This window comes from Magnolia sinica, chromosome 6 (assembly GCF_029962835.1).
Source record: "Magnolia sinica isolate HGM2019 chromosome 6, MsV1, whole genome shotgun sequence".
Taxonomy (NCBI): domain Eukaryota; kingdom Viridiplantae; phylum Streptophyta; class Magnoliopsida; order Magnoliales; family Magnoliaceae; genus Magnolia; species Magnolia sinica.
The window spans coordinates 5,769,704-5,797,475 of record NC_080578.1 but is presented as its reverse complement, the minus strand read 5'-3'; the positions used below and the strand labels follow the sequence as shown (position 1 = coordinate 5,797,475).

Below are 27,772 nucleotides of genomic sequence, written 5' to 3'. Positions count from 1 at the left end.
ATATATCAAGAAGTAGGAAACAAAAATAAGAGAAGAGAGTACAATGAGAAAGAGAAAAAGTGAAAGAATGAGAAAAATTAAAAGATAAAAACTTCTTTATTAAAAAAGCATGAGAAAAAGTGGAGAAATTCTTAGGTACATGTTATACACATGCTAGCTGGCCTTATGATAGAAGAGAATTCCTTATTTATTAATCCAACTAATAATACAAGAAGTAATTAAAACTACTTTTCTAATTTAGTTGAACCAAAGCTTGTTTAATCACGATCCTAATTAAATTAAAACAGTCAACAATAATTACTTAGCTTAAGTACTATATAAGTTGTCCAATAAAACCCATCTAAGATAAATCTCATTTCAAGATGATACTGTACAATGCTTGACCACAGAAATCTATATTTGGATTGTGTTATCATTTGCAGGCCTGTTGTTCAATAATCATCTTGAATCCCTATACACATAGCTCTCTCATATTAGAAGACCATGGAAATTGAATATTTGAGCTTTTGTTTTTTTTTTTTTTTTTTTCATGAGTGCTATTGTTGTGACACGTGTGTATATATATCGAGTAATGATCCCCTATGAACCATAGCGTAGGAGAGTTATATGCAAGAGGATTGGTACACGGATTGTCCTATACTGTGGGGGCCACGGTGGTGTACGTGCTTTTATCCTTGCCGTCCATCTGTTTTTCCACCATAGTTTAGTGGATAGCACATGGTCCTTTGGGTGTTGTTGCAAAAAAAGAGAAACATATGGATGGGCAAAGCACATGCATGGTCCCAGTTTCGTATCGGATACAAACTGGTTTCATCCACGAACGGTGCGGTTCTATCGAAAAGGGGATGATATGACTCGGTTTGGGTGTTGACCGAAGGGGTACCCTAAAACGGATTTTCAAACCTTGGTTTTACAGATCACATGCTATTCTTTTATTATGGTTCCAATCTCAATATCTCATACAATGTCCCCGGTCTCATTCAATCATCAGAATGACTTCCTTTGCTCTTCTTTTTCTTTTATGTTCTGCAATTGCCAGAGTCAACTGCCTCCCTTTTCCAACCGAGAGAAAAAAAATAAAAAATAAAAAATCTTAGCCTGATGCGATTGGATCGATCGCCTGAGTCGACTTAAACTCAGTCAGAATCAATCCGATTTGGGTCCTTACTCTTGCTTGGGTGGTAGATTCTTAGGAGTTTGTAAAATAATTTTTTTTTAAAAAATAAAATAAATAAAATAAAATCCGATTTGATACCATAGGTCACACCCAACTAAGGTGAGCTGAGTCGATTCAATCCCAACTCCGGCGAGTCATGACTCAAAATAGGCTCACTGAGTCCTGTGACACATATGCATGGTAATCCAGACCACACGAAACGCATGAGAAAATAACTAAAATCATTCAAAAGCTCCAGCCAGTAGGATATCGGTAGCTTACCATAACCCTTCCATTGTCCAAGTGCCACATATGCATGGTAATCCGGACCGCATGAATTGTGGGCCCCATCATGGATACATCATGATCCTAACAGTCAAATTATACTGACCATTAAGCTAATATAACATGCAAAAATCTGAAGGGTAGGTGACGCAGGGGATGACATGAGGTCAAGCACCGTTTTCTTCAAGAGATTAGTTGTTCCAAATCCACGGAACTTCTCTGGACTTATCACAAAAACTTCTCGAATCCATGAGAAAGAAAGCAAGTAAAATAGAAAATAAATAAATGAATAAAAACAAGTTCACAACCCTTTAAATAGGGGTATCAAGCAATAGTAAAGAAATCAGAATTAAAATACAACTAAAACTCCTAGAATTCGCAACTTATTATAAATAGTAAACTTACTATTTATAAACGGTCGTGATGTCTACTAGTGCGTAAGGTTTTTGGCCAAAAATAGTAAGTATCCTATTTGGCTTCACCAGACCATTCTCTTAAGTATTCTAAGCTCTTTTCATGTTGGACACAACTCCGAAAGCTCACGGATGAAGAGTTATAATCAAACTAAAACTTACTATTTATAGTAAAAACGAAATTAAAATAGGAAAACGACCATTGATTTAGGGGTATTTCGCAAATCTGGCTTGCGCAACCCGGCGTAGCGGGGTTGGTTGGATAAAGTAGGTCGTTCTACTCTAAAATCATTTATTTTACGTCCGATAACTCATTTCAGATTGCAAGATATGCTTGATTTAAGGTTTGATGGTCCGGATTACTTCTGTCGTTGACCGAGCCTTTTCTGATTCATCTTAGCCATGTAGTTGTCCGCAACCCTCTCAACATCAGTAGGATTGTCCAACCAGTTGAATTTTCCAGTTACCCTCCATTGGTTGTGGGCCCCACAACCTTGAATGATGTAGAGCGGGTCACAAACACTTTCACGGCAAAGATGAACCAAGGAAGTCAATCAAATGAAGAAATGATTCGGACTGTCAGAACCTTAAAACAATTGTATCCGGCAAACTAGTATGAGTTTTTGAATATATCATATATAATTTTGGTGCAGGAGAATCTACTTTATCCTGCTGGCCCCACTACTCCAAGTTGCCCACGCCGAATTTGTGAGATTCCATCAAATTGACGATAAAAAATCTGTTTTATTTTCGTATTTAAAATAGTAAGTTTTAGTTGGCATATAAGTTTTGATCATTTGAGTTGTAGGAGTCCTACCCAATATGAAAAAGGGCTTAGGAAGGATAGGAAAACAATGTGGTTAGGATAAACTAGACACTATTTTTTGGCCAGAAACCATAAAGTCTAGTAGGAATAGTCATCACCTATAAATGGTATGTTTACTATTCATAGTAAATTAAGTTTTTAGGGAGTTTTGAGTCTAAAACTCAATCCTAAGTTTGAGCTTATTATTCTATGGAATGTAATTTTGTTTTTAATCATTAATAAATTTATTTCAAATTTATTAGAAAGTATTTCTATTTTTATTCCTTGTAGAAACTTAAAACTTATGTGAGAAATAGAGAGAGCTCCGTAAATTTAGAGTATTTATTCCCGTGATAAGTTGGTGATTGACCTCATTACGTCACTCCCTCGTCATTGAAGCACATGCGCCACATTACCATGGATGGGCAATGTCCTTTCCGACGTGCCAGCCTGGTCGGCCCCGTATAAGCAAAATTGAAATTTAAGTAGTCCAAAATCCGGGCTGCCAGTCCACCCCAGTGATAGCAAGGGTAATTAGAATTGAAAATCGGTGTCGGTGGGTCATATCAATAACCACTCAAACGGGTCATATCTCACCATAGTTCTCTGGCCGTATCTGGCAGATACAGCTGTACGTTTTAAGGACGAAATCAGTTCATCTTGGATGGTGCATGCTCTTTTAAATGATACTTTTAAACCTTGTTATTTTTCAAATTTCTAAAATCAAAATAAAGGACATCCATAATTTACAAGATGAAGCCACGTGCTCTTCACTCTCCTCACGTGTGCAGTATGCTCTACTCGACTATTAGCTGGCTAAAAACGGATAACAATGGACGGTTTGGATATCTTATATGTGTAACCTGATGGACGGCTAGGATGTCCCATAGGTTTGTGAGGTCCAGCAGCCTTCTATTATTCAGGGCGTGAAATAAGGCACAAACGAAAACAACCCACACGTATTAAGTTGAATATACGCTGGTCCACTTATAAAGTGCACCGCATGTGTACGTTTGAATAGAAGCCGTTAATCATTTTTCCTAACCGGCCATTTTTTTCGAACATATGTGACCTACTCGTTCAACCAACTGCTCTGATTTTTGGGTCATTGTATGCTGATGGTGGTACCAACCTAATGCATGGCCTAGATCTCTTCCTCTCACATGTCCACCAACCTAATGCATGTGAAGGGGACGGAAGATGAGAAGAGGTAGAGAAAGCAAAAGAAAAAACGAAGTGGGAGACGCACTACACGTACGTTTCCACCAAAGGCTACAACTCCTAGCGATGTTGGAAGTATCGTGCGACGACGTATATGGGTAACGTGAGTCACGTACACCACTAGAAATGGGCTAATCGAAAGATGTCACCACGACGTTCACGACGACCATGGCCGTGAGTCACACCACTGGAAGGTGCAACACACTCCACACGTGGAAGGGTTTCGATCATGGTTTTGAGGCTCGGACGAGTCTGGTGCGACTCCACCTGAGTCATCTCCAACTAAGGCCAAGTTGGGGAACGTGGATTTGGTAGTACAACTCAGACCACTTCCACTGGTGGTGAAATGATGTGGCATGATTTGATTGGCCTGTTGCTCATGGCCGTCCCTTTGTAAAGCTTTTTGGCCGATGATGTATTCTGCAGTCTCTCGCTACATCATATCACCCCCGCTGGACATGATTTGGGTTTCATTACCCGATTCATGTCTGAAGTTGGACTGATTTGACACCAACTCAACTAGAGTTGCACGTGAGTTGAACTGTGTCAAGCTTGTCCTAGCTTAGCCCGGCTCGGCTCGGCCAATAGGCTATCCTAGCTTGAACTCAACTCAGTCCTCAAGCTTGATTGGGCAGCTCAGCTTAGCTAGGCTTAACTAGCAACTCGAGTCAGCTCCAGCCAAGCTTGAGCTAAATCTTTAGAGTTAAGTTTGAGTTTGGGTTTGAGTTTGTAAGCTGATTTCAAGTTTAGGTTTTAAGGTTTTTAATATATCTAATACATAAATTATTTATATATATATAATATTTATATTAAGTGAACTCGATCCGAATCGAGTTAAGTTCGAGTCAAGTTATGAGCCGAGTCGAGTTCAGTTCAAGTCAAGTTTTGATCTAAGTTGAGTCAAATTCAGTCTAGGCTCAAAATTCTTTCAAACTCCAAAAATCAACTTGACTCGGCTTGAACTCAATTTCGAGCTGAGTCAAGTTATGCTTTTCCAAGTTGGGTCGAGTGAGTTAATCGAGCTTACTTGGTTTGTATACATCTCTAAATTCAACATAACAAATGAGCCAGCTTGGGTTATTGAGTATTCTTATCATGGGGGAAGATGATACACGTGCTAGGTGAAGGTAAGATGATAAGGCAGCCATCTCTTTACAGTACTCATGGCAGGGTTGTATTGAGGGCAATGGTTAATGACTCGAAAGTCACACCCATCCTATATGATCCGTGAACATTAAAATGATGGTGGAGGATTAAAAAAATAAAAGGATAACTGGCAAATATGCTGTGGGATAAACTGTTAAAAAAGTAATGAATGAAATCATCTTATGAATTTTATTTTCATGACATGAGATATCAGGCATAGTGCACCTAGAGATGGTGAAATGATGTGGCTTGCTTACATGAGCAGTGCCTTTTTTTAACACTTTGGGGCTGAGGACATACTCAGCATCTGACCCTGCGTACAGCTGGTCAAACAAATCTCACAGCATCATTTCACCACTGCTGGAGGTGGTTTGGGTTTTACTACTCAATCAGCGTCCAAAGCTGGGTTGATTTATCACCAACATGACATGGGACAAAAATGAGCCAGTTCAGGTCATTGAGTATTCTAACCATGGCTCATGGGAGAGAGGATAGAGAATGATAATATGATAAAGTCATCTCTCTGTAGTACATATGGCAGGGTGATTTGCAAATCATGTTATGCACGACCTTAGTATAGATTATTAATTACTCAAAAGTCACACCTATTTCTTATGATCCTCGAGCACTAAAATGACGGTGGAAAATTAAAAAAAGAAAGGATAACTTCCAAATATATCGTCAGATAAACGATAGAAAAAGTTATGATTGAAAATATCACATGACCTTTTTTTTAAAAAAAAATTAATTCTTCTTTTGTTTTTTTACGTGTAAACTATAGAAAAAGTAATGAATGAAAATATTTCATGAATTTTATTTTTACATATGTGACACATGGAGGGACGTGACGAGGTTGATCACCGTCATCTTGGAATAACTATTCCATATCCACTAATCTCTCTTGACTTATAGAGCTATCTCGAATTCTTGAGGAATAAAAATATAAATAATTTCTAATAAATTTGAAATAAATTAACTGATGATAAAAAAATAAAATTACAATCCTGTGAATAATGAGCTGAAACTTAAGATGGAGTTTTAGATTCAAACTCCTTAAAAACACAAATTATTATAAATAGTGAATTCATTATTTATATATTATCACAATTCTTACTAGACTTCATGATTTTCAGCCAAAACTAATAAGTGTTCAATTTAGCCTAATCATGTTATTCTTCTAACTTTTCTAAGCCTTTTTCATGTTGGGGACTAATATAGCTCAAAGGGATCAAAAGTTATACACCAACTAAAATTTATTATTTATAATAAAAATGAAAATAAAGGGTAATTTTGGTCGTCAATCGGACAGAATCTCACAAATCTAGCACAGGCAACCTTGCGTGGAGGTTGGTTGGCTAAAGTGACTTCTCCTGCCCAAAATCATATATGATAAGTCAAAAAACTCTTCCTCCCATCTTCCAAGATACAACTTTTTTAAGGTTCTGACAGTCCAGATCATTTCCACATCCGACTAAGGCCTTAGCTGGTCCATCTTTGCCATGAAAGTATCCGTAGCCCACTCTACATTAATATAAGTGTTCGGTGGTAAAAGTGGTGAAATTTTATTAGCTTGCCCTGCGTGGGCGGTGCCTTTATTAAGGCTTTAAGGCCGAGAGTGTACTCGACCATCTAACACCACCTATAGCAGATCAAACAAATGTCACCACATCATTTCACCGTTGGTGGAGGTGGTTTGGGTTTACCCAAATCAGGTCCAAACTTGAGCTGATTTATCACCAACTCAACACGACAAAATGAGCCATTCCTAGTCATTGAGTATTCTAACCACAAAAGAGAAAGTAAGCATGTCTTTGGTGAATGGTTATATGGTAAAGTCATCACTCTACATAACACATGGCAAGGAGATTAACAAATCGAGTGACTTCAGATGCGAGGCCTGAACATGGATGATTAATGAGTCGAAAGTCACACCTATATGTTTCACATGATTGGTGAAATTAAAATGATGGTGGAAGGTTTAGAAAATAAAAGAATTAAGTGTCAAATATGTTGTGGGATAAACTATATATAGAGAAAGTCAATGAATGGAAATATCTTAAAGTTCTTATTTTTGACGACATGATATGTTAGTTGCAGTAGGTTCATATTAGAGCGAAAGGTAAGTGTTCCAACTTTGAAAATATCAATTCCAAGCATCAAATGAATGGATATGATATATAGCCCACTTGTGCCACTTGCGCATAAATGGCAATGAGGCTACCTAATTGGATCCGGTCCTTTAAGAAATTATAGGATCCGGATCTGGACTCGGGTGCGAAGGTTGCAAATAAGATGGATGGTACGGTAGTATTAGAAGAACCCACGAATGGTTGAGCTATCTCTCTACATGACACGTGGCAGGGTGTTGTATCGATCAAGTCCACCCATATCCTAGCACGAAAATGGATGGCTTAGGTTTTAATAATAAATTTCATGAAACAATCCTATCCATTATGGTTTATCCCACTGTATACATGTGGTTATTGAGAAATAAACCATACATGCGGGAACCTGTATCCCTATCACATATATATTACAGATCATGGATGGCTGCATGGATCTTCGAGCTCCGGGGTATCATGTCCTGGTAACCTTGGTTTTTTGGAGCCTGTGCAGGTGATGTAGAGCGGGTCGTAGACAATTTCATAGTTAAGACGGATCAGAAAAGGCCCAGTCAGCGACAAAAGTAATTTAGACCTTCGGACTTTAGATCGGGTGTATCTCATAATCCGGAATGAATTATCGGACGTAAAATATATGATTTTAGAGTAGAATGAGCTACTTTAGCCAAATAACCTTGCTATGACAGGTTGCGCAAGCCAGACTTGTGAAATACCCCTGAATCGACAGTGATTTCTCTATTTTAATTCTGTCGGGCTTTAAGAGTTGCACCCAACATGAACAGAGCTTAAAATAATTAGGAGAACAGTTTGGTGAAGCCAAATAGGACACTTACTATTTTTGGCCGATAACCTTGCGCACTAGTAGACATCATGACCGTTTATAAATAGTAAGTTTACTATTTATAATAAGTTGTGAATGTTATAGAATTTAATTTCTATTTTACTTACGTTTTTTTCTCGTAAACTCAAGAAGCCTCTTGGAGGAGTCCAAATAAATTCCGTGATTCGGAATAATTATCCTCTTGAGGGAGGTGGTGCCCGACCTCATCATGTTCATCCCTGTGTCAGCAAGTGGGTCCCATGATTCAGTGATCATATAACGGGTCTATTGGCCCACTGTGGATGGATGATGCTTAAGAGACTCCATATTGGAGGACTCTAGGCCATCAACCCTCAGATTCTCTTAGCTGAATGTGGACCGCTGGTGTATTTATTTCCTTATCCAACCATTTCCAGTGAACCAATTTTGGGCGTACTGTATCCACCAATAATTCCAATAGATCAACGGTTTTGATCATCAAAGGATGGGCCCACTTGTAAAAATCACGGACCTCAGGATACTATGCAGTATCATTTCCTCATTAGAAATGGATTGGACATTTCATGATTTCATACTCAGGTTTCCAGCGTATAATAATTACGTGGACCCTTTTGCACCCTTGTAGGAGAGAAATGCAAGCAACAGGTGAAACCTCTATGTCTGATCAAATAGGCCGGTTCCAATACAAAGCTTTGTATGCTAACCTTAACCTACAACACCATGTGTGGGATCCACTGTGACGTATGCATGACATCCGATCAGTCCATCATTTTTATTTCTTGGCTCCCAACAATAAGGCCGATCCAAGCTCAGGTGGACCACACCACAAAGAACAGTTGGGATTTGGATGCCGACCATCAAAAACCTATCAGATTGTGTGTGGTCCAATTTATTTTGTATATGTTATCCAATCCATGGATAACATGCATTCCACCAAGATGAATGGATAAGTCCAAAATCAGGAGATTGAAAGTCTCATGTGGACCACAAAATGTTATTTGTTTTAGGTATGATTTTTCAAGCTGTGGCCCAACTGTGTCTTAGATCTTAGTGATTTTTGGATACCAAGGTGAATATGAGGGTTCACGAATGATGGACGGATAGGATATAATTCACACATCACGTTACAACCCACAGGTCTCGTTGTATGTTAAGATTAACCTACAAAGCTTTGCAGTGTATCCAGCATCTCAAATCAAAACCACGGCTTCTTGTCGTTCTTCTGAATTCCATGGCAGCAATCATAGCCTTTCAAAATCCCGAAAATCAAATTCGCGGTTCTCATGATGGAGGATTGTGCGTTGGATATTTGATGGGGCCCCTTAAGTTCCCACGGTTGTCTCACGTGAAGATAGAGCGAAAGCCGGGTCATTGAAATTCATGAAAATGTGACAACGAGGAATTACACGGACCTCGAGTCCACGTTATGCACGGTGTCCTCGAGCCCAAGTTTATACGAATGGGGGCCATGAACTGTTTATCAAGACCGTCGATATGATAATCTCTGGCATGGATGGGGGATTCCCCAAAGTACTCCCAGAACAATCTCAACCGTTTGATTGTTGATGTGCAAATGAATTTGACAACAAAAAATACAGAACCTTTCACATTCAGTAGAAAAAAAGCCAGAGAATGAATAGCTTCGATCCTCGAATATGGGAGCTTTTAGAGTAATCACACATCAACATTGATGGCCATCAACTCAACGGTATGGATCACCCACTCGTGGGCTCCAATTAGGATCAAAGATCATGCAGTTCCTAGTGAGTGAGACTATTTGCAACCTACGAAAAGCACCGAAAAGGAAGGGGCTTTAATGAATGCGGTCTAGCTTATTCCGAGCTTATCCGCACGAAAATAAAGACGAATTACGCAAATACATTTTTTTTTTCTTTCAAATACAGACGGGTTTTGAAACCCAGGGTTGGGTTGGGCTTGGGCTGAAATTCTTTAACCCAACCCAACCTCGGGTTGAACTGGGCCTAGCTTGACCTAACCTTACATGCATGTGCATATGATTTATGTCGGCCAAAAATGTGAAGTCATCGCCTGCTTGGAAAATCGTGTTGATAATCGAACCATCCATGTTGTGGACCTTATACAAGATTCAATTGGAACCGTTCATGCACAAAAAAATAAGGTTTATGATTGCAGCTGACTTGAGGCTTATATTTGGAGAAGTCCAGTGTCTTTTAAATTGTTAGATATAGAATAGATTACAGTATCTAATTAAATTAGAGATATTTTTATATTTGTTTATAACGTGTATTTGTTAGGATCTTTCAAAATTACTTATGGATCTCTCATCTCCTCTGTATATTTAAAGATACGGTAATTTACTCTAATCTACTCTAACATGAATTATGTTTGTAAGCATTAATATGTATTATTTATTTATTTGCATGTGTTAATTGTAGACTTTATTTTGAGACACTTAAATTATCTTATGGTACTCCTAGTTGCATGGAGACACTTAAATGTTCCAATTGATTGATCTAGATTGTTCATTTGGCTCTGCCAAATATTTCATGGGTTACCATCTAATAAATATGAATTGTTTCACCAATGGCTTTTAATTGGAATTAATATCTTATCTTAATTTACATTAGAAAGAAATTATATTAACTTAGCAACAAAAGTTCAATTCCTAAAATCAGAATTAAGATCTTATCTATTTTTTATTTTTTTTTAAAAAAGGCTTTTGTGTTATCATTTTAGTGTGCCCAATCATGCAGTTGTGGCATGCAAGTATCACATGAGCCAAATGCCAATATGCCAGCATTGATATTGCATGTCTTCAAGCATAACAAATGTCTCATATACAACTTTCAAATCTCTCTCTCTCTTTCAAAGACTTTGGGCCCATCACAAATAGGTTTACGCCCAAAGTCTACAATCTTCCACGTCTACATTATGTATATGAGACATTTGTGGGTCCACCATAACAATATACTGAGTAAACTCTGTGGGGTCCACCATGATTTATGTATTTTATCCTCTCCGTCCATACATTTTACCAGATAATTTTAAACTCTGTGGGGTCCACCATGATTTATGTATTTTATCCTCTCCGTCCATCCATTTTACCAGATAATTTTATAGATTGAGACAAAAAATGAGGTATATCCAATGTTCAAATGGACCACACCACTGGAAAAAATTGAATTGAACAACTACCGTTGAAAAATTCTTGGGGGCCACAGAAGTTTTGGATCAAGCTTATATTTGTGTTTTACCTTAATCCATGTCTGTATGATCTTATGAACAGGTTGGATGACAAATAAACATCACTGTCGGGCCTAGAAATGTTTCAACGGTGGAAATCATTATCCCCACTGTTTATAGTGGTATTATCCACTTGATCCTTGGATGTGCTTCAATTTTGGGCTCAACCCCTTAAATTATATGGAAAACAGATGGACGGTGTGGATAGACCACATACATTCAAGGTGGTCCCAACTGAGATTTCAAATGTTTTGGGGTGGGAAATAGGGAAGCGGATTGCGCTGTGAATAACTCACTCGCTTAGCGTACTGAGTAAGCTCTGCGAGGTCTATCATGATTTATGTATTTTATTCACTCCGTCCATTCATTTTACCAGATAATTTTAAGGCTTGCGCCCAAAAATGAAATATATACAATGTTCAAATGGACCACATTACAGGAAACAGTTGAATTGAACTTCTATTGTTGAAAACTTCTTGGAGGCCACGGAAGCTTTGGATCAAGCTTATATTTGTGTTTTCAGTTCATCCGTATCTGTATGATCTTATGAACAGGTTAGATGACAAATAAACATCACTGTGGGGTCTAGCAAGGTTTCAACGGTGGAAATCATTATCCCCACTGTTTCTTGTGGTATGTTCTACTTGATCTTTAGATATACTTCAATTTTCTTACCAACCCCTTAAATTAGATGGAAAAATTGATGGACGGCGTGGATAGACTACCTACGTTCAACCAACATGGGCCCAACTCAGTTTACTCAGTACAATAAGAGCTTACCGAGTAACTCGGTACGCAATCCGATTTCGGGAAATAGTTCACCATTCAATGGGTCCCACCCCATGTCATAGCCAGAAGAATCAGAATATGGTAGAGCCATCTCTCCACTATCTTCATCATCAATTGCAGGGTTGTCAACGTCTGGCCTTGGCCGTGGAATATCAAAACAGTCAAATTGGGATGGGCCTAAAACTGGGACAGGCCTGGCACAGTAAGCCCATCCTGTCGCAGGCCCATCTTGTTGAACGCCCATTCTTTCTGACAAGTCGGGCTCGTTCGTACTTGTTAGCCTAATGGATTGTCCTGGTAATGGGCCTGTAAGCCCACAAAAAAGCCCATGGAACAATGTACATGAGATCCACCCCATCCAGGTGCGTTGCATTGAATCCCCAAAATCAGGCCGGTTCAAAAGTCAGATAGGCCACACAATAAGGAAGAGTTGAGATGCAATGCCCACCATTAGTTAAATGTGGGGCCACTGCCACGGTTCATATATGCCATCCAATTTGCTCATCTATGTTTATCACACGGACCAAAAGGCCGTTCTGGAACCATGTGGCTCAACTCAAGTATGCCACAACATATGAATTTAAAGATTTTAGTCGTGATTTCACAACATTATTCTATTCGTCCCCTTCTAAAATCATGTGGTTCAACTCAAGTAGGCCACAGTACATGAATTTAGAAATTTTAGACGTGATTTTACGATATTATTCCATCATATAAACATTATATAGTGCACTCGATGGACAGGGTGGATGTAACCAGATGCTGTTTCGGTACTATCCTGCCCATAGGAAGGGCCACCCTGATATATGAGTTTTATCCACACGGTCGGTCCATCCTTTTTGCCATATCATTTTAAGTTTCAAGCCCAAAAATGAGGCAGATTCAAGGCTTAAAGTGGATCACACCACAGGTAGCAGTGGTGATAATTACAACCACTGTTGAAACCTTCCTAATGCCCACCATGATGTTTAATTGTCATCCAAACTGTTCATAGGTCACGAAGACCTGGCTGAAGGGAATACACAAATATCAGCTTGATCCAAAACTCCTGTGGCCCCCAAAATGTTTTCAATGGTAGGTGTTTAATTCCCATTGTATGGTCCACTTGAGCCTTGGATCTGCCTCATTTTTTGTCCTTAAAATGATATGGAAAAATGGATGGACGGTGGAGATAAAATTTATATATCATGGTGAGCTCTGTGAAACCCTGTTTGTTTCTATACATTTTACCGCTTCATTTAAGAGCATAAGCCTAAACATGATACATATCTAACGGTCTAGTGGGGATCGACCGCCCTCCATTGAGAACTTCTTAAGGCTTGCCATGATGTTTTATTTGTCATCTAATCTATTTAGAAAGTTGCATGGACATGGATGAAGGGAAAACAGAAATATAAGCTTGATCCAAAACTTCTATGGTTCATAAGAAGTTTTCAATAGTGGACATTTAATTCCAACTATTTTTTGTGGTGTGGTTCACTTGAGCTTTGGATCTACATTATTTTGGGGGCTTATGTCCCAAAATAAGTTAGAAAAATGGATGGACAGCATGGATAAAATACATACATCACAACAAAGCTTAGGCCACGTCATGCCACATAAATTTGATTTCAAATTAATTTGGATAAAGCTAAAATTTGATGGGTGCGTCATATCTGTTGGAAGAAAAAATCATCCTCCTCCTAATGTACAACAATATCAAAATCAAAAGAAAATAAGAAAAAAGAAGAAGCAACCTACAACATAAAAATTTACATAGCTTCCTTTTAGTATATCTGCATATTCACATCCAGTCACTATGCTCAAATGTAAAAAATGAAGAAGTGATAACTCTCCTTTTATCTCAATATATATTATCCTAAATGAGTTAGAGTTTATATAAAAACTATATAAAATTATAAGAGTACCCTTGCAGAAGTGAGGGCTAGATGAACAATACATTTATGATGATCAAGCTCCATAAATCCTAAGCCTGTTTGTTTCATGAACTAGCACAATAATGCTATGTTAAACTAACATCATTATTTATTATCATTAATGGGATATTACAAACAGTTAAATCACTAGAATCCTTTGGAATCAGGGCATGAATCGACAAAGGTGTGTTGACGTGGCATAGTTTCATGGGTGCCACCATGATGTGTGTGTTATATCCACAACACCCATCCAAATTATCTGATTATTTTATGCAATGAGACAAAAATGATGTAGATCGAATGGATCACACTACTAGTAGTGGGATTGAACATTTGTCATAGAAAACTCCTCCAGCTCCACATAAGCATGGGATCTTTGTTGTTTTTTTAGACATGTCCTAAAATGATATTGCAAAATAGATGAACAATTGGATAGAACACATATGGAGAAACTTACGATAAAGTATATCTAACCATTGAAAATACTTTATATATGGTAATGATAATTATTGCCTTTTTACTACACTTTACACACATTATACATTATTGTAGTAGTTCACAAAAACCTACAACCCTAACAATATAAGCGACTTTTATAACAATAAATGAAATATTTGTAAAAGAATAATCCATGATTTACATTTAACATACATGGTAGCTCACATTATGTTTTACTACACTTTACACATATGAATACGTATGTTGACAAATACTTGAGGAAGGAAGTGTGACTCTGGAAAAGATTCATACGAGCATGAATTCAGCAGACATGCTCACTACGGTGGTTCTCATAGAGAAGTTTAAGTTCTGTGCAATTTCTCTGGGCTTGGCGAAAGCGTGAAGTAAGACGGAGGATGCACAATACACATTGATGAATCTATGATGCAATGTGGAATTAGAGATGGAGAAAAATAAGCTAAGAAGAATAACAATTGGAGACATGGTGGAGATGGTTGATCGATATCTTAAATCTATAAGTCAATATGCTTATCAATGACAGTTCGATGCCATCAAGCAGATTTCGATACCATCGTAAAAATCTGGAATTTATCAAGTTGGTTGTTGGACACTCCAAGTGTCCTGTTTGATGTCATTGAAGGTTGTTCAATGCTATTGAAGTCTTATTAAAAGTGTCATCAAACGATCGTGAAGAAAATACGCAGAATTGCATAAGTGCAAGATTCGTTTCTTATTTCAATTGTAATTCACCCAAAGACTATATATATGGGTATAATCGGGATTAGGGTATATTTAAGGGCTTTCTAATTTGTTCATAAGGTTTTCAAGGGCTTGTAAGGAGAGATCGAGGCTTACTTGAATTAGGTATTCTCTCTATCTCTTGTAATTCTTGCTTTCATAGTGATATATGTCACGCCCCAAACTCAAAAATCGGATTCACAGGAATCCCGATCGTCGAATCCGATACCGACAGCCTCCGTAGCACCCCATTCTCGACTCTCAGCGCCTATACGCCAAGTTCCGATCCTGGGATTCTACAAGGAGGATTTTCAGACATACATTTATCACTTAAGAAGCATAATCACAAGTTTATCCAAATCACAAAGGCAACATCATCATCACATATCCACTAATATAAACATTTGAATACAATGCTGAAAGGAAAATACATATATCAAAATCAGAGCTCTACAAGACAGCTGTATGCTCCAAGCTCAACACTACTGCAACCTAACGTTACTTGCACACATCTATCGTGCATAAGCTTACAAAAGCTTAGAGGGTGGTGTAAGTACGTGCATAAGGCAAGCGCCAAGTGTACAATATCAGAGTAATGCGAAAATATGCGGTAAGTCCATGAATGCTATCAGTTGTACCAAAGCTATATGATGCAAGGCATAAATGCTATCGGTCATACCAAGGCCATGCGATGCGAGACCTATGTAGCCAAATGTCATATGCGAGATGCAAAGTAAACATGTTAGTCCTCATCAAGTACACATATCAGTACAGTTCATCTCTGGATATTACCGGGGTCTAATACACTTCACATTGACTGCCTCCTCCCTATCTGCACAGCCAAATAAGTGGAAGAGACCACACTATCCTCCTGACCAGTAGTCTGCCAATACCCACCCGGCTCGTCGATAACGGACTCATTTACGAGCTGGTTAAACTCAGCCTAGCTTATAGCCCCCTTACTCAGGCGGATAAGGCCACACTCCCTTCCAACTAACCACAACACAGTGGAAAACGCGGCCTACTGGTATTCGGCACTCGGGCGCTCGTGTATCCACTCGGTCTAGACGTGGAGTATCTCTTAGTATCAAAAAGATTCTGAAATTTTCACCCAAGGACATCCTAAGTGCCCCACAATGCTAGAGCTAATATTTTTGGTATCCGATACGACCATCCAAGATGTGCCTGTGGAGGTCACGGCCCTGATGTCGCTAAGACGTGCAGTGATCACGACACACAATGCGAAATACATGAGTCACACCGTCAGTCATGCAGCAATCCTACGTGTACCGCGTGATCTTGTGGGGCACTCCATCTTATAAGGAGTCCCGTAAATGTCTTAGCCCAACGGCTTATGCTATGATCAAACATTTCTCATATCAAGCATACATATGATGCGTATGGGCATGAATCATGCAGTTATACTAAGCATGTTATAAAGTGATGAACTATCAACAAGTATGGGCCTATCAATGGGCCCTAAGGAGAGTTACAATGCGGACATTTAACCAACATTATACTTACAATGTGGACGTCAAACCATCATTGCTCCCAAGGCATAGCCCGCCATAAAGGTCAACACATAAACTACGGTGGAATCACATTCAATGGGCCTTATGTACATCTCATTGGGCCTCGACCCATGGGCCTCTAATACATCAAATGGGCCTTATAAATATCAAGGTGAGCCTCAACAATGGGCCACAAATACATCAAGGTAGGCTTCCTCAAATGGGCCTTATAAATATTAAGGTGGGCCTCATCAAATGGGCCTTTAAATATCAAGGTGGGCCTCAACAATGGGCCACAAATACATCAAGGTATATATATAGCATATATAAACGAATCATATCAAAAGATCAACTGGACCGCACTCCAAATGATAGTAGTGACAGTGATTTCCACCGTTAAAATCCTATAGGGCCCAATAATGGAGATAGATGAAGTGAAGGCAGAAACATTAGCTAGATTGGAACTATCGTGATCCTTAAGAAGTTTGAACGGTGAATGTCACTATTCCCGCTATTTTTCAGCGGTGGAGATCCACTTGAACCATGTATCTGACTCATTCTTTAGCTCATGCCAAAAAAGTGAGCTTTTAAAATGGTTGAACGGTTTGGATGCAACACATGCATCATGGTGGGGGTCCACATGAACTATGGATCTGACTCATTCTTTAGCCCATGCCAAGTGGCTGGACGGTTTGGATGCAGCACATGCATCATGGTGGGTCCCACCGTCTAGGTGTGGACGGTGTGGATAAAACAAGTAAACCATGGTGGGTTCCACCGTCCACTGCTATGGATGGTGTGAGTAAAAAACATACATCATTGTGGGTTCCACATGGGGCCCACCATAATGTTTACATGTCGTCCAACTTGTTGATAAGGTCACGCTGACCTGGATGGAAGGAAAAAACAAATTTCATATTGACCCAAAACTTCTGTGAAGACCCAAATGGGTTTCAATGGCAGCCATTCAATCACCATTGTTTCCTATGATGTGGGCCACCTGAGCCACGTATACGGCTGAAATTTGGAGGGCGGCCCACTGCCCTAAGGGCCTACAAAATGGACGGTGTGGATATTAAAAACACATCACGGTGGGGCCCACGGCTGGGACCGTGGTCCCTGGCCCCCACCTGCCACGCGCAGAGGACATTGTGCCGTCCTTGCAGACACTGTTGCTGCTATTTATATATATTTTTATTTTTGAAAAAAAATAAATTTTACAGTTTTTCGTATGTCGGGCCCGCATCAAGTGAATCCACCCCGTCCATTGGCTCTCATGGCTCAAGACAAGCCAAACAAGTTCAATATTTGATATATTTTGGGGTACAGAAACATCACAGTGTATTTTAACGGTGAAAACCACTGTTTTCTATGCTATGGCTCACCAGATACTCGGATCGGCTTCATTTTTCGGCTCAATGCCTAAAATGATCGAGAGAATGGAATGGACGGCTTGGATTAAAAACATACACCAAGGTGAGGCCTGTATAAGTGGCCCACCCCCAAAAGCTAAAAAAACAAATATATTTTATTTTATTTTTCTTCTTTGCACGCCCACTGACAGTTCATACTTCATTGTGTAGCTGTCCAGCGGCCCTAGACGATGGATGGTTGCACATAACACATTTAAGGTGGGCCCCACGGGGACGTGGCCCACATGGTTTGGGGACGTGGCCCACATGGCTTGGATCAATCTGATACTTGTGTTTTCCATTGGCAAAGGGTAGGGCCCACATGGCTTGGATGGCCATAGGGTCCATTTGTTGGACGGTTTGGACATCACATACACTCATTAAGTGGGCCACAAAATAGAGGACAGAGAGAGAGAGACACGTGATGATGGAGGGACCCCAACACTATGGGTCCTCCCTTGCATTCAATCATACAGGGTCCCATTGCATATGGGCCAACCGATCAAAATCAATGGTGGAGATCCTTTCTCCACCGAAATAGAAGGTCTAGATGACCCATTTTCAAACTAGAAAGTAAACATCATGATGGGGTTCATGGAGAATGACCCCATCATGGAATGATAATGAGCATCAAGGTGGACCATCAGCCACATCTTAGGGTCCAAAGTGAGATCCATACCATCGATCGGTAGGCCTCACTTGGCCCATCATAAAATTTGAAAGCTAGCCTATAGAAGCATCCACCGTTTGATCTTCTTGGTCCGATGGAAAGCTGATCTCCTTGTGTCTCACTTTGATAGTGGAAGATGAGAAATGAATGGCTAGGATGAAGGATTTTGGGATGGGAAGGTGGGCCACACAACACACTTTCTCTCCTTAGAAATGCATGGACGTCCACCACTTCTTTTGGTTACTTGGAATTTGTGAAGAGAGAGAGAAAGAGGGCTGTAAGGAGAGAGAGTGATGGGTGATGGATGCGAGGTGAGTAATGGATGTGAGGTGAGTGATGGGTGAGGTGAGAGACTTATTGACTTTTGGGGTTTGCTTGACTTGTAGAGAAAAAAAGCATGGGTTGCTCTTGTACTTGACATGAGATGATTGATTGATTGATTTGAGTAATTGATTGATGGGACATGATGTAGAGATTCTCTTGGGATTGTAAACAAGCGAAGTTTTCTTCAAAATAAACGCTGACATACATCTCCTTGCCAAGGTATCAGATCGGTATGCAAGACACAGCGTTAGAACCGCGGCAACGGTGCGGTTGCAATGGTAGAAGTCTCGAATTAAGCCGACTCAAATCTATAGGATACGATTTAGGGTCGCGCGCAAACGTCGATTATAGGTCGCAGGTTGCCGGAATTCGTCGGAAGGATCGTAGGAGTCGACGGAACAGTACGGATTAAGATACGGGTTTTACAATATATGTCGCTTTATGCCATGATTATTTTTTGTTCGCAAAGGATTTTTCCACATTAAATTCGAAATATCTATGATTGGGCTTGTTTATGTATTGAAATACTTTGCTTAATTCATCTATGTGTGCTTCCGCAATCCCCGACATCATACGGATATTTGGGATCCATGCATGCTTTTTTTCTTTTTTGGTTTTAATTTCTTTTTCAAGGATGCATAAAAGTAACAAATAAATACTTTGATGCTTTTACAGAATAGGATGACTGCCAGCTGGGACCGTGGTCCCTGGCCCCCACCAGCCACGCGCAGAGGACATTGTGCCGTCCTTGCAGACGCTGATGCTGCTGTTTATATATTTTTTTGTTTTTGAAAAAAAATAAATTTTTACAGTTTTTCGTATGTGGGGCCCACATTAAGTGAATCCACCCCGTCCATTAGCTCTCATGGCTCAAGACAAGCTAAACAAGCCCAATATTTGATATATTTTGGGGGTACAGAAACATCATAGTGTATTTTAATGATGAAAACCACTGTTTTCTATGCTATGGCCCACCAGATACTCGGATCGGCTTCTTTTTTCGGCTCAACACCTAAAATGATCGGGAGAATGGAATGGATGGCTTGGATTAAAAACATACACCAAGGTGAGGCCTGTATAAGTGGCCCACCCCCAAAAGCTAAAAAAAAAAAAACATATTTTATTTTATTATTATTATTTTTCTTCTTTGTACGCCCACTGATAGTTCATACTTCATTGTGTAGCCGTCCAGCGTCCTTGGACGATGGACGGTTGCACATAACACATTTAAGGTGGGCCCCACGGGGACGTGGCCCGCATGGTTTGGGGACGTGGCCCACATGGCATGGATCAATCTGATACTTGTGTTTTCCATTAGCAAAGGGTAGGGCCCACATGGCTTGGATGGCCATGGGGTCCATTTGTTGGACGGTTTGGACATCAGATACACTCATTAAGTGGGCCACAAAATAAAGGAAGGGGAGAGAGAGAGAGAGAGACGTGATGATGGAGGGACCCCGACACTATGGGCCCTCCCTTGCATTCAATCATATATCAAGCGGGTCTCATTGCATATGGGCCAACCGATCAAAATCAATGGTGGAGATCCTTTCTTCACCGAAATAGAAGGTCTAAATGACCCCTTTTCAAACTAGAAAATAAACATCATGATGGGGTCCATGGAGAATGGCCCCATCATGGAATGATAATGAGCATCAAGATGGGCCATCGGCCACATCTTAGGGTCCAAAGTGAGATCCATACCATTGATCGGTAGGCCTTACTTGGCCCATCATAAAAACATGAAAACTAGCCTATAGAAGCATCCACCGTTCGATCTTCTTAGTCCGATGGAAAGTCGATTTCCTTGTGTCTCACTTTGATGGTGGAAGATGAAAAATGAATGGCTAGGATGAAGGATTTTGGGATGGGAAGGTGGGCCACACAACACACTTTCTCTCCTTAGAAATGCATGGACGTCCACCACTTCTTTTAGTTGCTTAGAATTTGTGAAGAGAGAGAGAGAGAGGGCTGTAAGGAGAGAGAGTGAAGGGTGATGGATGTGAGGTGAGTGATAGGTGAGGTGAGAGACTTGTTGACTTTTGGAGTTTGCTTGACTTGTGGAGAAAGAAAGCATAGGTTGCTCTTATATTAGACATGAGGTGATTGATTGATTGATTTGAGTAATTGATTGATGGGACATGATATAAAGATTCTCCTGGGATTGCAAACGCACGGCATTTCCTTTAAAATAAATGCCGACCCACATCTCCCTGCCAAGGTATCAGATCGGTATGCAAGACGCGACGTTGGAACCGCGGCGACGATGCAGTCGCAATGGTACAAGTCTCGGATTAAGCCGACTCAAATCTACAGGATACGACTTAGGGTCGTGCGCAAACGTCGATTATACGTCGCAGGTTGTCGGAATTCGTTGACGGGAAGAATCGCGAGAGTCGACGGAATAGTACGGATTAGGATGCGGGTTTTACAATATATGTCGCTTTGTGCCATGATTATTTTTTATTCGTAAAGAATTTTTCCACATTAAATTCGAAATATCTATGAATGGGCTTGTTTATGTGATTGAAATACTTTGCTTAATTCATTTATGCGTGCTTCCACAGTCCCCGACATCATACGGATACTTGAGATCCATGCATGCTTTTTTCTTTTTTCTTTTTCGGTTTTAATTTCTTTTTCAGGGATGCATAAAAGTAACAAATAAATACTTTGATGCTTTTACAGAATAGGATGACTCATGCACATGTGCACAAAAGTTGCACGTGTTGAATATAAGAAAGCCAAAATAAACGGTTAAAATGGTTTAAACCGATAATATTAAAAAAAAAAAAAAAAGAATTCACAAAATCACATTCTTGATGGCCCATTATAAACTAAGATTAAAAAATTATTCAAAGATATAGATGCTTCAATCAAATGTCCATTAATGATAATTTAAGATCCATGATTTTCGGTTGTCTTATATACACTAGATTCTATGACTGCAAGGTTCCATTTTGAATTGCATGAAAGCTATTTGGACAATTTTTGAGTGCGTATGCACGAACAATCATACACTTGATGAGCGTGGGATAACATCTTTCCAAAGGAATATCCGTTTTGTATCATTGATAGTTGTTGGATATCCTCAGAGGAAAGAGGATCTCGATAATTCCATATGCAGCAATAATGGGAAACGGATTGGCTACTCCCCCTGACACCAGCCTGGTGGCTGGTGGTCGGTGCTATGTGGGCCTCACCATGATGTATATGTTTCATCCATTCTGTTCATCCATTTTTACATATCATTCTATGCTTGATCCCAAAGATGAGAAGGATATAAATCTCAGGTGGACCACACCACAGGAAAACAATAATGATTGGATATCCACCATTAAAATCCTCTTAAGGCCCACTGTACTGTTTATTTGACATCCAATCTATTGATTAGGTCATACAGACCTAGATGAAGGGAAAAAACAAACACAGGCTTGATCCAAAACTTTTATTGCCCCAAAAAGTTTTTAATGTTTGACGTTCATTTAACACTGTTTCCCATAATGTGGTCCAGCTGAGATTGGGATATACCTCATTTTCGGTCTCATAACGTAAAATGATCTAGAAAAATAGATAGACGGCATGGATGAAACGCATACATCATGATGGGGCCCACAGAGCACAGAGCACCGACCACCAGCCATGGGGGTAGTAGCCAATCCGTTTCCGCAATAATGGACTCTGATTAAACCATTCAAACTGCAGGACCCATTATTGGATGGGTTGCAACGGACGCGGATTGAGTACTACCCCGGCCACTCCCTAGCTAGGTTGCCTGTCTCCCGCCGGGAACGGGCAGTATCTTCGAGTGGCCACTGTGATGTAGGGTCTTATCCACACTGTGCATCCATTTTTTCGTATCATTCTAATAAATAAATCCAAAAATGAGGCAGATCCAAGGCTCAGGTGGACCACACCACATGAAGCAGCAGTGATAATGATTCTCACTGTTGAAACTTTTTGAGTGCCCACCGTGATGTTGATTTGTCATCCAACCTATTTGTAAAGTTACATGGACATGGATGAAGAGAAAAAACAAATGTCAGCTCCATTCGTGGCCCCTGAGAAGTTTTTAACTGTAAGAGTTTAATCCCTATCTTGTAGTCCACTCGAGCCTTGCACCTGCCTCATTTTTTATTTTATACTAAAAAAAATAATAAGAAAAAAATGGATGGATAGTGTGGATAAAACTCATGCATCACGGTGGCCCCTCAAAGCTCCTGACCGTTCTCAGCTGGAGGCGAGCGTGGGTAGGACGCAATCCGCTCCAAAACTAAGTAATTCCGAAATTGATGTTGGCCACACAACTTGAATATAAAGTTTGTGCATCTTCCCGGGTGTGATCACTTTTGAATAAAGTGCTTCTTGGAATGTGTAATGCATCCCGAAGTGGATATTTGACGAAGGAATTGAGCTGGATATTCATCATGACTGGCCCCATCCAATGATAACAATTCCTTAAATTTTCAATTTGAAGAATCCTTTCAAGTTGGTCCATACTATCTGTGTCCAACTATTTTCTAAGATCATTCCATGGCATGAGCCCAAAAATAAGGCAGGGCAGAACCTCAAGTTGACTAGGATTGAAAGCCTACTATTGAAAACTTATTTAATGTTATAAAAGTTTTGAAAATAATTTAATAATTATGTTTTTCCTTCATTTTGGTTACGTGAACTTAATAATAAGTTAGATGACAAATATATATCATGAGAGGCCCTTGGTAAATCTCAATGGCTGCCATCATCATCCCATAGCTTTTTGTAGCGTGGTACATTTAATGGTTGGAATTGACTATTTTTAGAATTATGCTCTAAAATAATTTTGCTAAATAAATGAACAGTGTGGATAAAACACATGCATCATGGTGAGCCCCAAGGAGTTAGAACCTAGGGCGATCACCGCATATATGATCATTCCATGGGGGTCATTCTTTTTTTGTCAGGTGGAGAGAACTTGATTAAAATCCATTTCATCCATCAGGTGTATCATCCCCTGTAGCCTTATCTTACTCAACACTTGAGTGGCCCACCCTATAAAACAATACATAAAAGCTCTAAAAGCACCTGATATGTTTTTATACTTGTAATCTTTTGATATTTCTTTCATCCACTAAAGTAGCGTGGTAGGCTTGAATACTTGTAAACACATAAACCAACGGCAGCGTCCCATGGGTCCATCTTACTTCTGGATGGTCAAGGTTTCAAAGTCCATATGAGTCTGCGTACCTGACCAATGGCTAGATCTCATTAAAAGTTTCACCACGTGTCTGTCGGTGCGGGGTTCTAGAAACGGTCCCACGCACACGCGACTTAGCTGCGACTACCAGCATATGGGTGTACGTGACCGTGGGGCCCATCTAGATATTTAAATTTTATACCTACGCCGTCCATCCGTTTTGCCAACTCGTTTTAGGAGATGATACAGAAAATGAAGATGATAAAAATCCCAAGTTGACCACACCATAGGAAATAGTGGTGAATGACTATTAAAAAATATTTATGGGCCACAAAAGTTTTAGATGAAGGTGATATTTGTTTTTACCCTTTATCCATGTCTGCGTGACGTTCTCAAGAGGTTGGGTTGAAGATAAACATTACAGTGGGCCTAGGAAATTTTTAATGGTGGTCGTTCAATGACTACTGTTTCCTGTAGTGTGGTCCACATGATATTCGTATCTGCTTCGTGTTTTAGATCGTTCCGTAGAAGGAGTTAGAGAATCAGATGGACGGTGTAGATATACAAAGAATACATCTATGCGGGCCCCACGGTCAGGTACCATCGACCTTTTTGAACCGGGGTCGCAGAAAAGTGGCGTCCGTAGGGATGCGTGGATACGAGTGGATGCTCTATATAAGCCATTCGACCTCGTTCTAGGGTTAGGGTTCGTATCTGAGCTACCTGATACGAGAGAGAGGAAGAGAGAAAGAGACGCGATGGAGCAGAGCTTTATCATGATCAAGCCCGATGGTGTTCAAAGAGGCCTGGTTCGCTCTCTCTCTCTCTCTCTCTCTCTCTCTCTCTCTCTCTCTCATCTTCTTCAGTGTTCCTGAGTACCACCAATCTTTTATGTTCTGTTTCAGGTTGGCGAGATTATCAGCAGATTTGAGAAGAAGGGCTTCTCTCTTAAAGGCAAGGAACTCAATCCACTCCAATCGCGTTTGGGTTTTTGTTCTCATCTTCCGTAGATTTTTAAATTTTTTTTTAAAAATGGTATTTGAACGGATTGCATTTTGGTCTGAATTTAGGTTTGAAGCTGATAAGCGTAGAACGTCCGTTCGCCGAGAAGCACTACGAAGATCTGTCTTCGAAGCCATTCTTCTCCGGCCTTGTCGATTACATCATCTCCGGCCCGGTGGTTGCGATGGTTTGGGAAGGTAAGAATGTCGTCACGACTGGCCGGAAGATCATCGGGGCGACCAACCCTTCTGATTCTGCCCCTGGTACCATCCGTGGCGATTTTGCAGTCGATATCGGCAGGTCCGTCATAACACGCCCTCTGCTTGTCTTTCTTTTTTTGGGTTTCTTTGATTTCTTTTCGTGCAATTACTGTATTCTTTGGCATGTTGGTACAATTTTATATCATTTCCCTTGAGTTGCCGCTTGCATGTGTCGTGTTTGGTTGCTCATTTGGATTGAATTGTAATAATTCTTTTTCATTGATGAAGAAGAAATTACCTATGTAGGTTGAACCTAGATAATTCGTGTTACAATCAAACTTCCCTAATTGCGACCATCTGCTATTCAACTTGGATTTGGCATGATCGTAATGGTAATTTGGGAGTGAGTCCATCACAGTGGATCGAGTGGGGAAAGTGACACTTCAAACATTTCTTGTATGATAATAGGAGCAATTGCAATTCACTTCAATTGAGCATCCAAGCATGCCCATAATCGCCTCTAGTAGATGTATTTCTAGCATTTTATTTCTAGCGAAAGGTGGTCTGTTCCCATCGAAACACATTAGATTCTGTTGTGGCATGTCCATGGTGGGTTAAAACGTCAAACACCAGTGAAGGTGTTGAATGGTATCTAGAACTATACATTTAAGTGCCCATCAGATGTTGGTTGAAATTTTCAGTCATTGAATTGGCCCACCTCGCTAATGGCTATAAAGTGATTTGATGATGCTGACCATCGAATCTGATGGCTCGGAGAAAAGATGGTTATTGCAAAAGGGTCATAATGCAGTTGATTAAAATATTCTCTATCTGATTTTTGCATAGTTTAAAACCATGCTAGCCACAATGTATCTGGTTTCACTATCCTGCCTATGAGGACATTCCTTGTAAATTTTGTAAACAGCATAGTTTCTGGTTTATATGTTTCATAATCTGGAATTTTTGTGATTGCCTTCTTTTGGGGGGGATAAAAGAACAATGAACTATTGCCAATTGCTAATTTTGTTATCATATGGTATCATTTTTCTTGTAATTTCCAAATCCTTCCTGCGAACTTCATCAGGTTTTGCAATAGGGGTGTAGTAGTGTGATACATGAATTCCATACTCGGGATTTTGGATAGTCAGTACATTACATGCTTCACACCCAAATGGGTTATTTCAATTGTGGATTTTTTATTTTTTTTTGCTTGCACCCTTGTTTGCATATGAGGATTCAACTGAGGATTCTCTTTTCTACATCTAGGAATGTCATCCATGGGAGCGATTCTGTTGAGAGTGCAAGGAAAGAGATTGCTTTGTGGTTCCCCGATGGCACTGTCACCTGGCAGAGCTGCCTCCACTCTTGGGTCTATGAGTAAATTAACTGGCTGTTGCTGCTGCTCCTGTTGCTGCTGCCTGATTTATGTTTCCCGTATTTGCCTAGTTTTCTGCCTGAACCTAAATTTTGACTTATGTCTCTGTGCCCTCTCTGAGAGGACTGTTGCACTTTCCTTTATATTCTAGATGGCCCTGGCTTGGTGGTTATTAAATCAGTGCAAATGCTATTAGCTTTTTCTTTTTTGAGGCATTGTGCAAGTGCATCCATCTGAAGCTAGAACCATGGTCCCTGGTTGTGACACCGGCATGGGATTGGGCCCTTCTACTTCTGGTGTGTTTGTGGAACGTAGTGGTGAAATCTTACAGATCCTCAGTTTTCGACTGCTTGTCATCGGATTGAAGGCTGGAAAATACGTTTTTCAGCTGTCCAAATTTAACAGGTGAATGCAGTAAGATTGGGCTATGCTCTGTCACAATATAGCCCGTGTTAACGCTGTGTGGATCTTGAGTACGTTTGTGCTAGGCCCGCCAAATCCGGACAATATACCTTACCTGGAATTGGTCACACTTGTGCATTTGGTTGTACCTTGTGCATTGATAAGAATGGCATTGTGCTTGGATAGCCTATGAATTGGGGGATTTAATACTTTTCTAGTGAACGGTTACTTCCTGTTCAAAATGCCATTTTTTTCATTCCAAGCTAGCATCGAGTTTCAACCGATGATGGGTGCACAAATCACCCTTTATGGAGGGTAGACCCAGAGGCTCAAGTCGGCCAATGTTACTGGTTTTGGTTTGCCTGAACCTATTAATGTAATCAACCCAAAACAAAGAAGGTTCTTGTGTCTGATCCTAGGTTCAGGATCATACGAATGTTTTTTGGACTGGGGGAATCCATCAAAGTGCATGGCCCACCTGTACCTTGAGTCTAATTAAACAAACAACGTGAACCTCCCAATGTATGAGCAAACAATTTCTTCCCTTATGGTGGCGAGAAGGGTACTGCTTAAACCGATTGTATGAGCATACCAGGAAAAAAAA

At 40.0% G+C, this 27,772-nt stretch overlaps 1 protein-coding gene across 1 annotated transcript; it reads left to right on the top strand.

Annotated features, from left to right (window-relative positions):
- Positions 1-24,847: 24,847 nt before the first annotated feature.
- On the top strand, positions 24,848-26,943 carry LOC131248053 (nucleoside diphosphate kinase 1). Its single transcript, XM_058248093.1, has 4 exons — positions 24,848-24,998; positions 25,095-25,143; positions 25,260-25,491; positions 26,658-26,943. Exons 1-4 carry the CDS (start codon positions 24,948-24,950, stop codon positions 26,770-26,772), a joined length of 447 nt encoding a protein of 148 aa, XP_058104076.1. The 5' UTR covers positions 24,848-24,947; the 3' UTR covers positions 26,773-26,943.
- Positions 26,944-27,772: the final 829 nt, after the last annotated feature.

Coding starts and splice junctions, on each gene's coding strand:
- LOC131248053 (XM_058248093.1), top strand. CDS start 24,948: ATGGAGCAGAGCTTTATCATGATCAAGCCCGATGGTGTTCAAAGAGGC. Junction 24,999..25,094: donor ATGGTGTTCAAAGAGGCCTG/GTTCGCTCTCTC, acceptor GTTCTGTTTCAG/GTTGGCGAGATTATCAGCAG. Junction 25,492..26,657: donor TTTGCAGTCGATATCGGCAG/GTCCGTCATAAC, acceptor TTCTACATCTAG/GAATGTCATCCATGGGAGCG.